The sequence below is a fragment of the Hemitrygon akajei genome, chromosome 20 (assembly GCF_048418815.1).
Source record: "Hemitrygon akajei chromosome 20, sHemAka1.3, whole genome shotgun sequence".
Taxonomy (NCBI): domain Eukaryota; kingdom Metazoa; phylum Chordata; class Chondrichthyes; order Myliobatiformes; family Dasyatidae; genus Hemitrygon; species Hemitrygon akajei.
Genome location: NC_133143.1, coordinates 32,730,547 through 32,744,652, shown reverse-complemented (window position 1 = coordinate 32,744,652; position 14,106 = coordinate 32,730,547). Strand labels below are relative to the sequence as shown.

The window sequence follows — 14,106 nt, the reverse complement described above, 5'->3', positions numbered from 1 at the left end:
TGCAAATTTCTTTAATTAGTTGTTTAACTACAGAAGTTTTTAGTTGGTTGGCCAATACTTCACCTGATTTATCTCTGTGAATGTAAAATGGAGTTTTATCTTTAAGAAGTTGAGTTTCAATTGGATATGTTAACAAAAGATCATATTTAGTTTTAACTTCAACACGTCTTTTATATAAAACAGGGTCTGGAGCTATAGCATATTTTTGATCTAATTGTTTCAATTGATTGGCTAATTCAATTCTTCCTTTATTAGCTTTATTCTTAACACTCGCAGTGTAAGAAATAATTTGTCCTCTCTTATAGGCCTTGAAAGTATCCCATGCAATAAGATTAGAAGTCTCTTCCTTATTATTCTCTTCAAAAAACAAAATAATATGCCTCTCTAGAAATTTTAAGAATTCCTTATCAGATAACAAAGTTGTATTAAAATGCCAAATTTTGTTTATTTGAGGAAGACCAGGGAGATTTAAAGATAGAAATACAGGAGCATGATCTGAAACAGCAATCTCTTTATATTCACAGGAACGAACTGATGAAATCATTTGACTATCAATAAAAAGATAATCAATCCTGGAATATGTATGATGAACATGGGAAAAAAACGAGTACCCCTATCTAAAGGATATAAGAAACGCCAAACATCAACAATACCACATTTCAATAAAAATGATTGAATAAACTAAACTGATTTATTAAGAGGCACTGGTTTAGAAGATGATCGGTCTAAAATTGGGTCTAGCCAGCAGTTAAAATCTCCTCCCATCACCAAAGAATAAAGACTCAGATCTGGTAAAAACAGAGAAAAAAACATGCAAAGAATCCGGGATCATCTACATTTGAGGCATACGTGTTGGCAAATACTATTAATTTATTATCTAGTTTTTCTGAAACTATAACAAAGCACCCATTAGTATCAGACACTACTTTATTTTGGACAAAGGGAAGTGTATTATCTGTAAGAATTGAAATTCCTCTAGATTTGACCTGAAAAGATGAATGAAACCAAAGTCCATTCCAATGGCTAAAAAAATCATAGATGATCACATTTGCGTACGTGCGTTTCTTGTAAAAAAATAATAGGGACCTTAAATTTCTTAATATAAGCAGAAATCTTATTGGAACTTTTTTAACAAGGGTTTTAACCTGTCCCTTGGCTATCTAGTTTGACTGAGAATCTCATTTGAATGCTGAAGCATAAAGATTTTTTAAAATTTGAAAGCTAACTGCTTAGCCTGTTTTTTCATGAAGATATAAGATTAAATGTTTAATGTCTTTCTGTATGAATAATGGTATCTTTTACTTCTGGTAAACCTTTGTAACTAACTTCCTTTTCTTTAATACTGTATTTTTGATATACAAGAATTGAATTTCTTGTTTGGATATTGTTTAGCGTGGGTTGGAATATATTTTAACCCTTTAAATAATGCTAAAAATGGACCAAACTATTAATTTACTCAGTTCTAACGTGAAAGTGTTAAATCACCCTGTCAAACGTAACGAAGTTTGTTTGAAGTTAGCACATCCCTGCATAACCTCAAGCGAACAGACTTCGAGAATTTTAATATTCCACCCTATAACAAATCATGCCTCTTCGACAGGATATGCAAATTAAAAGTTTCTCATTTAATCTTGTGTTTTCCTGTAAGGACAAACTAAGCAGCTAGCCTTCAGATTTTAAAAATCTTTGTGCTTCAGCAGTCAAATGAAACCATTCAAAAGAACCATATTTAAGTGTGATTCTGAGACGAGCTGGATAGCGAAAGCAGGGTTTAAAACCCTTGTTAAAAAACTCGGACATCACTTCTTTGAACTTAGCATGTTCCTGCATAATCTCAGGCAAGTAATCTTCAACAATTCTAATATTGCCACCACGATAATCAATCATGCCTCATAAATGAGATTCACATATTAACAGTTCCTTTGTTTTAAATTTATGAAAATGAATTATTATTGATCTTGGTCTATCTCTGTTAGGAGGTCTAAACATAGGAGACATGTGAACTTGATCAATCATAGGCAAAGACGCCAAAATTTCAGGAAATAATTTCAGAAAGTTTGCAAAGAATTCCATAGGATCATTACCTTCGATTAATTCTTCGAGACTAAAAACCCATAGGTTGTTCCTATTTTCTATGTTGATAATCTTCAGTCTTAACTTTTCATTAGACTTCAATTGCTTTTCACAAAGCTTTTGCAGTTCATCCACTTCTGTTTCCAGAGATGACAACATTGCTTCATTATTTTTTATACATTTATCGTGATCATTAAGTGTTTGCTCAATAGAATCCAATTTACCATCTATTTGTTTAAATTGAGAGCTGAATTGTTGAAACTTCTCAGAGACTTCTCGTGTATGACTTTGCAGCAAATCCATAATAGAATCCAAAGAAGCAGGGCGATCATCCTTTTTAGTACCTCTGCCACTTCTTGATGTAGCCATAATGAAAAAATATCACACTTAAAAAGTAAGTTTCAAGGCAGGTTGGAAATAGTAAGATAGTTAGAGTTAGAGCAATGGGAGATTGCTGTTACTCCATCAGCCACCACCAGGAAATCCCAGGTGTAGTTTTTAAATCATTTTGAATATGTTTTGAGGTAGCGGTTTAAAAAAGTTCTCAGAATTAAGATGTTGTTTGCTGATGTAAACAAGTAATGGATGAATGAATTCTGCCTTGAATTCTAAGATGCGAATAAAGTATCCTGTTTTGGAATCAATGTTTTCTTTAGCCCTTTTTACACTAAATTATTGGCTCTTTAAGCTCAGGCCTACTAAATTGAGAAGATTTATTTCAAGTTTAATTGTCAGTGTCTTTGGACACCAGCAGCCCCTTTGTAAAAGTTTCAGGGAGTTTAAAAACAGCTTGTGTGTCCATATTTGTCCTGCCGGTAGTGTTGAATCATAAGTGTGTGATGGTAGAAGTCATGTTTCTTAACATTTGAAGTGGAGGTTGTTGTGTTATTTATATTCATACATACCGTGGGTTTCAATTTGGGCTTAACTTGTTTCCGGATCAGATAATGAACGAGATGCATATGCCACTGTTAGCCATTCCTTATCATGTTTCTGGAGTAATACTACCCCTAAGCCTGCTTGAGATGCATCACATGAGATTTTGATGGGTCTCTCAGCATCATAGAATTTCAACACAGTTCTTGAGATTTCTTGAGCACTTTCTTGAGATTTTGCCATGCCTTCTCCTGTTCATGATTCCAGCTCCATTCGTTTTTCTTTTCTGTTAGCTGCCTCAATGGAGCAAGCTGTTCCGAAAGATTGGGTGTGTTTTTCCCATGTAGTTGACTATTCCCATGAACCTTTGAACATCCTTTTTACATTGCGGTCTTGGCATGTTCTCAATAAGAGAAACCTTCAATGGATCAGGACGCACATCCTCATTGCTGATGATATCTCCCACAAAGGTAAGTTCAGTCACTCCTAGCTGACATTTGTCTTTATTCAACTTCAGGTTTGTCTTGCATGTTGCCTCAATGACTTGTCTGAGTCTGGCATCATGCTCTTGTTTAAATGATCCCCAAACAATAATATCATCCATGGAAGTATCCACACCCTCAAAGTGCTCATCTAGCATGTGAATGGTTTTATGGTACACTTCAGGAGCTGATGCAATTCCAAACGGAAGCGGAAGAAAACATTATTTGGCAAAAGGAGTGTTAAAGGTACACAACTTTGAACTCGGTTCAGTTAGTTTAAGTTGCCAGAATCCAGAGGATGCATCTAATTTACTAAAGTGCTTTGCATTAGCAAACTGTGACATAATTTCTTCACAAGTAGGCAATTTGAAATGCTTTCTTTTAAAGGCTCAATTCAAGTCTCTTGGATCTAAGCAAATCCTCAGTTTTCCATTTTTCTTACCAACAATGACAAGCCAATTGACCCATTCAGTTGGTTCATCAATTCTTTATATAACCCCTAACAATTCCATTCTGTCAAGCTCTGCTGTCAGTTGGTCACGTAATTGAAAAGGCACTTTTCTACATGGATGTACTACGGATGGCATTGTGTTGTCAATTTTAATTGTGTGCTCTCCTGGAAGACAACCAAGTCCTTTGAACAAGTCCTCATACTCTTTCATCAAGTCACTGTATTCTGACTCTGTGTCACTGTCCAGGACAAAGGCTCTTTTCACTGAATTCAGTCTCTCACAGGCAGATAAACCCAGTATTGACTGTACATTCTTTGGCGCCACCACAAATGAAAACGTGTGCACAATATTTTTGTGTGATACTTTTGCCACACATGTTCCTTTACCTGCACCTGAATACCCAGTCACTTTTATATTTGTCTGATGTAACTTTGGTCTTGGCTTTAATGCATAAAACTCAGATTCTGCAAGAACATTTACTTGTGCTCCAGTATCAAGTTTAAACAGAATATTGTTTTGGTTTACTTGCAATGGAATAGTCCAGTCATTCTTACTTTGTTTTCACAAAGCACATCTATATAAAACTCCTCAGGTTCATTTTCAAGCACTGCATTTACTTGTTTTATTTCCTTTCTACTTCTGCAACAACATGAAAACTGATTTCTCACCACAGTCGTTGCACATTTGCTGGACCCTGGTTTGGCTGATGCTGCCACTCACTGTGATCATATAGCTTTTTTCTCTCAGATGACATCTTGCACTCTGTTGGTTTGCTTGTCATTTTACTATTTTTTCTAATATGTTTGTGCTTCCTCACAGTATCTACGTTGCAGCTCTAAATGAAGAGTTCTTTAGCTTGTGACATCATGGTTTGTGAAACTATGCAGAGCATCAAAGCTTTTTCCAAATCTAATTCTTGTTCACTGAACAGTTTTTCTCTCAGACTATTATCCAGAATGCCACAAACAATTCTGTCTTTAATGAGAGAGTCTGTCAGTTCTACAGACTCGCGTGTTTTACCTCGGTGTCTCAACTCAGTAACATATTGATCAATAGTTTCACCAGCTCTCTGCTTACATGTAAAAAATTTGTACCACTAATATGTCACATTATGCTTCAGTATACAAAATGCTTCAAGTTTGTCCATTATCAATTTTAAATATAAATTATCTCAATTTTCAAAAATAAAACGATTATATACCTCAATTGCGTCATCATCTATTACGTGAAGTACAAGCGCAACTTTGATTTTTTTTCCGGTTTTCTATCTGCATCAATTGCCGATAAATACAATTCAAAACATTGCTTAAATTTTCTCCACCTCTCAACTACTTTCCCAGACAATTGAAGTGTCGATGGAGGCTGCAAACCTTCCATTTGTAAAACTGTTGGCACACACCAAAACACTTCTAACTCTTTTTTTCAGAAAATTATCTTTGATTCTCCCATGTTAGGAAGCATATTATTCTTCCAGACCGACTTCTTACACAATGTTGCATTCTTTATATTCATACGTACTGTGGGTTACTAATGAAGAAATATATTCTGGAAGAATAGAACTTTTATTTAACAACAACCACCACATGTTTTACAATAACAAGGTTCTCGATCTTTCTATCATTCCTGCGCATGCTCAGAACTCTCTCCAATCATGCTCTTGCACATCATATCACCACAGAGGTCATCTATGTCCACTAAAGTCTACTAATAATGAAAACTGAGAAATGTCTGTATTGAAATTCCCCAGAAAATACTAGAAACATTGAGCCTCTGTAAAAATGGGAAAAGAGTTCTCATTTTAGGTTGGAGACAAATTTGTCAGATTACTAAATCCTTGAGTATATTCTGTATGTAAATTGCATGTACTTTTTATTTCAGGGTGCATCTGGTGTAGATAATTACTCTAAAGGAAGGAAGGGTGACAAAGGACAACGTGGTTTACAGGTACACTCTTTATTCCTTTCTTACTTAATCAGAATGGATTTCAGAGAGAATATAGAATGTGCTGTTATTAGTATGTAGAGTGTTTAGCAAAGTTGACAGAGGATTTCCTGGCATGTATGTTAGGTGTAAATACAGAACTTTTAAAATTTTGTTCATATCATAGATCCACAGAGTTATGCAGCACTGAAACAGTCCCTTTGGTCTATCTACTTTGTGCCAACCAAGATCTCCACCTCAGCTCATTCCATTTCCCTCTAAACCTTTCCTATTTGTGCATATGTCCAACTAATTTTTAAACGTTGTAATTGTACCTGCCTTCACTACATCTTCTGGTGTCTCATTCCATAACCAATATCTCTGAGTGAAAAATTTTCCCTTTCAGTCCCCTTCAAATCCTTGTTCCCACCACCATAAGCCAATGCTTTCTAGTTTTCGACTCCCCTACTGTGGGGGAAAGACTGTGGCTAGCTACCTTATCTATGCTCCTTATAATTCTGTAAAACTCTGTAAGGTCACCCCAAAGCCTCCTTCACTCTAGAGACACCTGTCCCAGCCTGTCCATTTTCTCCTTGAAGCTCTGGCCTTCCAGAGCAGGTAACAGAATAAATGAATGAGTAATGAGATTGAGAACTTGTCATCTTTTCATGCATAACTACACCCTTCCTTAGGTGTGGCAATAAAATTACACACTCTTCTAAATACAGTCTAACCAATGTTTTATGCAACCATAATATGATAGCTCAAACAAAAACATAGCGGCTGAAGACAGCATGCCATACATCTTCTTCACCACTCTGCCTACCTGTGTAACAGCTTTCAGGTATCCATGTACTTGTGCCCTAAGGTTACTTTCTGTTCACTCTCCAGGGCCTTGCTGTTCATTGTAAATGTCCCGTCCTGGTTTATTTTCCCAAAATGCATCACTTTGACTTAAATTTCATCTGCTATTCCTTTGCCTGCTTTCTATTTGATGAAGATCCTGTTGTTACTTTTATGATCCACCCAACTTTGGTGTCATCTGAAACTTACTAATTATGTCATCTAAATTCTCATCCAAATCATTAACACATATGACAAATACAGGATCCAGCATCAATCCCTATGACATGCCACTGTTCACAAGCCTACAATCTTAAAAACAACTCTCTACTACCACACTCTACATCCAACGCCCAGGCCAATTTTATATCCAACTGCCTGGCTCATACTGGATCCCATATGTTCTGATTATCCAGATCACTTAAAAAAAAACACAATAACACTTGTGAGACAGAATTTCCCACACACAAAGCAATGCTAATTCTCCCTAATCAGTTCTTGTCTTTCCCGATGCAAATAGATGCTGTTACTCAGAATCCCAACCGGGAACTTTCCTCCCACTGATGTCAAACTCATGGGTCTTTAGTTTCTTGGCTTTTTCTTTCAGCTGTTTGAATATAAAGGTAAATTTTAGCTATCCTCCAGTCACCCGGTACCTTACTCATGGCTAACCAAGATACAAAAACCTCAGCCAGGGCCACAGCAATTTTTTTCCATTGTTTCCCACAATATCATAGGTTACACTGGATCAGGCATTCAGCATTATCCACCTTCATGTGTTTGAAAACCACCACACATCTACTTCTGAATGTTGATATGTTTCAAGGTATCATTGTTCTCCTCCCTGAACATAATAGCTTCCATGTTCCTCTCCACAGCAGATACAGTTGAGAAGTATTCTTTAAAGACATCACCCATCTCCTGTGGATCAACAATTGTATCTTTTTATACTCTCCTTTAATTAGCCCATAGCATTAGAGACTATTGACTAACTTACTTCAATCTCTTTAGCCAACACTGCCTATTATATAGATTTATAACTGTAAATCATTCTGTTCAAAAAATACACAAAGTTTCCAGAGATATTTTGTCTTCCACATAATAACTATTTGCATTCACCTGTTGGCCTTGGAATCCAGGGGGCCCAAGGGATCCTCTGATACCAAGTTGTCCACTGCGACCCTATAGGAGGAAGATCTATGTTATTTAGAGAGCTAAGAAAAGTAGTCATAAAGGTTGCAGAACATCGATATCTCCTTTCTTGATTTAGAGTGAGATTTCCCATTCTGCATTCAATAGCCACAAGAGAATTAATCGCAACGTCCTCCTGGCCTGGACGCCATGTACCCTACTTATCAGAGGAGAGGAGTAAGAAAAACTTCTGCTATTTCCGTTGAATAATCAGATTCAACTTGACCTGTTATCTGTTCCCAGCATTTTCTGTTTTTATTCCAGATTTCCTGCATCTTGTTTTTCACTCTTTAATAGTTTTATCCAATTGCCATGTTTTGAATGGAAATTAAGAGCTACAATCACATCTAATTACCAATAACAAAATAATTTGATTTTAATAACTGAAAACTACATAAATATGGGATTCATTTGAGAAGCTATTGAAGTTCCATATGTGGCCAATCTTCCCAGCAAAAAGTTGCACATATTATCAAATTGTGAGTTCCTCTTGAATGTACTCCCATTGACCTGCACTGGGACCACAGTCCTCCATACCCCGACCATCCGTGTATCTATCCAAACTTCTCCTAAACATTGAAATCGAGCTTGCATGAACCACTTGCACTGGCAGCTCATTCCTCACTCACACAACCCTCTGAGTGAAAACATTTTCCAAAATCTTCCCCTTAAACTTCTCATCTTCCACTCTTAATCCATGACATCTAGTTGTAGTCCGACCAACCTCAGGGGATAAAACCTGCTGGCATTTACCATATTTATATCCCTCAAATTTGTAAATCTCTATCAATTCCCCCCTCAATCTTATACATTCTAGGAAATAAAGTTCTAACCTATTCAATCTTTCCTTATAACTCAAGTCCCCCAGTCTCAGCAACATCCATGCAATTTTTCTCTGTACTCTTTCAATTTCATTTACCGGTACATCTTTCCTGAGGGTAGGTAACCAAAACTACACACAACACTCCAAAATAATCCTCGCCAATCTCTTATACAACTTCAACATCCCATCACCTGTACTCAATACTTTTGTCTAGGAAGGCCATTACGCCAAAAGCTTTCTATACGACCCTCTCTAACTGTGATATCACTTCCAATGAGTTATGGATCTGTGTTTCAGCACCCTTTGTTCTACCAAACTTCTCAGTGCCCTACCACTCACTGTGTAAGACCTACTCTGGTTGGTCCTCCCAAAGTGCTAAACCTCACACGTGTCTGCATTAAATTTAACCTGCCATTTTTTAGTTCAGTTTTCCAGCTGGTTCAGATCCCGCTGCAAAACATGATGGTCTTCCTTGCTGCCCACTACACTCCCAATCTTGCTGCTGATCTCCTCTGAAGGGCCGTCTCTACCCCCCCCCCCCCCAACAGCTCAAGACACTGTAGCATTTTGAAACTGACTTACAGAAACAAACTCAACTCCAGTCAATTGGCTTATGTTATGACTGAACTGTGTCTGAAGTCCATTTACTGCAGCAAGCATATTTTCTTGTATGCCAGTCTCAGATTCAAAATGTTTATACTAAATGAGCAACACTGACTTTTTTTTGTGCGATAGAATTTGCAGATTTTTCTGCCATTAGTGAAAAGCAGTGATTCCCGACATCACCCCAATTGTAAGAATGGCGTCATTCTAACTTTAAGCTTCTTGTTCCAGTCTCCTTGCTCTTCAGCCAGACTAATCTAAATATTACTGTTCACTTTCAAACTGGAGCCATAAATACAGCTTGTGTTCCTGCTTAACTTTCTCAGCTTCAGGATCATATGGCAAGATAGAAGCTTCTAAAAAGGAAATTGCTTGATAAAATAAAATCAGAGTAAGTCACAGAACGCATCAAGGGAAAGAATATTTTCTAACAAAATTTAGGAATATTTTGAAACTACACTCATTAGAATAGTGAGATTTCTCATTATGGTCTCATTTCCATATGCGAAAATGTTGGGATTACAATTGCAGTAACAGTGAAACTTTACCTGTCTTTTTAATCCACAGGGTGAATTTGGGCAAAGAGGTAGACCAGGCAAGGTTGGCCAAGATGGAAATAAGGTAAGATACCTTGCTTCTAATTGGCTACCTAGAACGCATGTGAAATTCTTCATATTTGCTGCACAAATCTATTTTGATATTTTATGTATAGTTTTTTGTAAATACATTTGCCTTTAACTGATTGCTATGCTTATTTCTAAATTGGGAACAATAATTGCTTTCATTTTGGTGGTGTTCTGGCAAGTTGAATCCAACACAATATACTAAAACTAGATCTTGTGTGTGTACTTATCAGATAGATTCAATTACTTAATTCTTGGAATATTTATGTGTGAGCTCAAAACAGACTGTTCAATTCAGGTATATGTGTATAATACTTGGCTGAAATCAGCTATCTGTGTCTAATACTTGGCTCGACTTAAAAGCATACTTTTATAATATACTGACAGCAATCTCAGTTTCAAGATTAGCAATCTTTGCATAAGGTTGTTTGACCTTCCCTATCTCTCTAATGTACCTCAGCATGAAGATTTCCAAGAGTGTTGTGACTGAATAATACAGACATTTCCCTGCTGGCTTTTCATTCTTCAGATAAACTACTAACTTCAAAGCTCAAAGTAAATATATGGTCAAAGTTCATATATGTACCATATGCAACACTGAGATTTGTTTTCTTACAGGCATTCACAGTAAATACCAAGAAACACAATAGAATCAATGAAAAACTGCACATATTGAGATGGACAAACAATCATTCTGCAAAAGACAGCAAACTGCAAATACAAAATTAACAAAATAAATGAACAATAAATATTGAGGACATGAGATGAAGAGTTCTTGGAATTGAGTCCATAGATTGTGGGAACAGTTCAGTGTTGGGGCAGGTGAAGTTATTCCCTCTGGTTCAAGAACCTGGTGGGTAAGGGGTAATAACTGTTCCTGTACCTGGTGTACCCGAGTCTCTTGTACCTCCCTTCTGATAGTACAAGTGAATAGGGAGCATGGCCTGGATGATGGGGGTCCTTGATAATGGATGTTACTTTCCTGTAACACATCCTCGTAGATGTGCTCTGTGGTAGGGAAGGCTTTACCCATGATGGTCTCGGCTGTATCCACTACTTTCCCATTCAAGAGTATTGGTGTTTCCATACCAGGCTATAATGCAGCCAGTCAGTATACTTTCTAAAACAGATATATAGAAGTTTTTCAAAGTTTTAGATAATGTGCCAAATCGTCACCAATTTCTAAGAAAGTAGAGCCACTGCTGTGCTTCCTATGTATTGATACGTATCTGCTGCACCCAAGAAAGGTCCTCTGAAATGATAATGCTAGGGAATTTGAGGCTGCTGACCCTCTCCACCTCTGATCTCCCAAAGAGGATTTGCTCATGGACCTCCTGTAGTCAATAATCAACTCCTTGGTCTTTGTTTAGCTGAGTGAGATGTTATTGTGTTGACACCACTCAGCCACATTTTCAGTCTCCCTCCTGTATTGTCACTGTGGTTCGGATATGGCCCAAGTGCAGAGTGAGAAATGCTGAAGTGGGTCAATATTTCACAAAACTTCAATGCGAACAGTGTTCAAGGGAAAATAAAACAATAAACGCTAGACCAAACAGGGCCGTTAACTAAAACTCTCAAATGGGAAATGAAGCCTATACTGCAGCTGAAAAGAACATTCAACAAATAAAGTGAGTCTTCAGAGTCAGCTGACTCCACAGTCCAATTTCTCAGGGAAGGCCAATGCAAAACAAAAGTCAAGTGTTGCTATGCTCTGTCCAAGTCTCGACAATCACTACGATGACAAGTATGGAGTTAAATACTATCACGATTAAATAATAATTAGCTGACACATGCAAATTCTGAAGCACAATTGCTGTATCTACTGTGCTGCCGAATCCATGGTTGTGACATGTATGCTGATTCGTCATCAACTTTGTTTATAAACTTCGTAAAGGGTGAAGGTTTTTTTGTGAAAATTTGCAACAACCACTGCAGTTAATGGCTTCAGAAGTTGGTGAGAATACATACTGCCCACTTCACTCTGGAGAGTGAATTAATTGGCAACAAAACACTTGCTCCACAGGTCAAACCATCAAGCAGCCTATTGTTAATGTCTAGTTAACATCGTGTTTCTGCTCTTGAATGCTGGTGTTTGTTTACATGTTTTAAATCAGTTTAAAATATGTAAATTGTTTTGCATGATTTGATTAACTACAGTGCTCTCCATTCCCATTTACTCTATTTGATTCTAAGTGAGTTCAAGTAAGCACTGATTTTTTTCAGAACATTAATAGCAGAATAAACTAACCACTAGCCCTTAATGCCTGATCTGCCATTGATTGATGCTTACTTTCTGATCTCAGCAACATTTTTTGCAGTAATTCATATCACTTGATGCACTTGGGATCAATAAATGTAACTCCGTCTTGAATGAGTTCACTGACGAAGCCTCAACAGCCAAACTGGAGAGAGATTTCCAATGATTCCTGATGCTCTTGGAATTTATATTCTTTCAGTGTTTCATCCAGGCCCATCTAAAAACCAACACTCTCAAATATAAAATATATTTAAAATACACTCTGTGATGCTATCATTTTTTTTTACCAAAGTGGATCAGTTCATGATTTCACACATTATATTTCACTTGCCATGTTCTTGACCATTACATTAGGCTATCTAACAGCCCCCACACATCCCCGCACCCCGGCACCTGTCTGTAGCCTCCTCACAATCCACACAGTTACTGAGCGTTGTATCATCAGCTATTTTGGATAGATTATACTCAATCATTTCACTCCATATTCATGGCACCCCAACAGTCACAGCCACCCTCATGAAAATGATCCCTTTATTGCTATTACAATTTTTCTGTTAGCCAATCCAAATTGAAACTGGAAATTTAATTGCTGTCCAAATACCCAGAAGATTAATTATGATTGTTACTTGAGATGATCTACAGTATTGTTACCCTTATATTGTTATATAATGCAATGGAAACTCTTGGATTTGATCAACAGTCAAAATCAAATATACTTTTATATCTTTAAAGGGACGACCTGGTCGGAGAGGAGCTATGGGTATTGAGGTACGTTTATTAGTTAAAGTGCTAATTTAGTCTGAGAAATTCTAGCATGGTGGTATGAAAATGTTCATTCTCAGATATCTTGTCTGTTATATTAAATCATTGGCTTGTGGTTTGTCTATTTCAATCTAGTTGCATATCATTGTATTGATATGGAATAACAATACCATAGTCCCTTGAAAACAAGGGGGGATATTATCTTGGATTGCTGCTTGCTGGGGAAGATCTATGTGCCTTTATTTGTTCTGGGAGTAGATGGATCAGGAAACTGAGTGGTACCTGTGAAGTCAAGTTAAGGGGCTGGTACGTAGCATGCCACTGAATGTATTTTTGATGGATTGAGACTGCAGAATTATGTAGTGACAGAGCATTTGGACATCAGATTAAATTATTCAGATTTCAGATTTATTTATCACATGTACTTTGAAACATGACCTGGTTTTGGTGTAGTGGCATCATCACTGGACTGCGGGGCAGGAGGTCCTGAGTTCGAATCCAGCCAGCTACCCTGCACACTTTTCATCTGTGCTGAGTTAAGAGCTGGTGATCTCTTTGAAAAAACTCACCCGGTAGAAGGCAATGGCAAACTACTGCTGTAAATTGCCTTGTACGCAATTTCCCACTTTGTCACAACGGCGTGGGAGGAAGTCGTCCGCTAACTGGAAAAATTCCGGATGTGACGTACCTTTCTTTTTTTCTTACTTTGAAACATGCATCATTCAATATAGAACTGGTTTTTATCTTTTACAAAGCTTTTCCATTATGAGGTTAACACTGCAGTGCAAAATGAGTGTCTGATCTGATCAGATGATTTAATCTACCAATTCGAAATTAATACAAAAAGAATGAATTAGGATGGTAATATTTATAAACAGCTACATTCAAAAGGAACTCACAATTTGATAATATGTGCAACTTTTTGCTGGGAAGATTGGCCACATATGGAACTTCAATAGCTTCTCAAATGAATCCCATATTTATGTAGTTTTCAGTTATTAAAACCAAATTATTTTGTTATTGTTAATTAGATGTGATTGTAGCTCTTAATTTCCATTCAAAACATGGCAATTGGATAAAACTATTAAAGAGCGAAAAACAAGATGCAGGAAATCTGGAATAAAAACAGAAAATGCTGGGAACAGATAACAGGTCAAGTTGAATCTGATTATTCAACGGAAATAGCAGAAGTTTTTCTTAC

The 14,106-nt window shown here is 36.9% G+C and overlaps 1 protein-coding gene across 1 annotated transcript in view; it reads left to right on the top strand.

Moving 5' to 3' along the window:
* The window catches only part of LOC140713931 (collagen alpha-6(VI) chain-like), a 142,859-nt gene that overhangs the window by 52,228 nt on the left and 76,525 nt on the right, over positions 1-14,106 (top strand). The window contains exons 19-21 of the mRNA XM_073024627.1: positions 5,762-5,827; positions 9,831-9,884; positions 12,876-12,911. Coding sequence (XP_072880728.1) covers positions 5,762-5,827; positions 9,831-9,884; positions 12,876-12,911 — 156 coding nt within the window. The remainder of the gene's footprint in view (positions 1-5,761; positions 5,828-9,830; positions 9,885-12,875; positions 12,912-14,106) is intronic.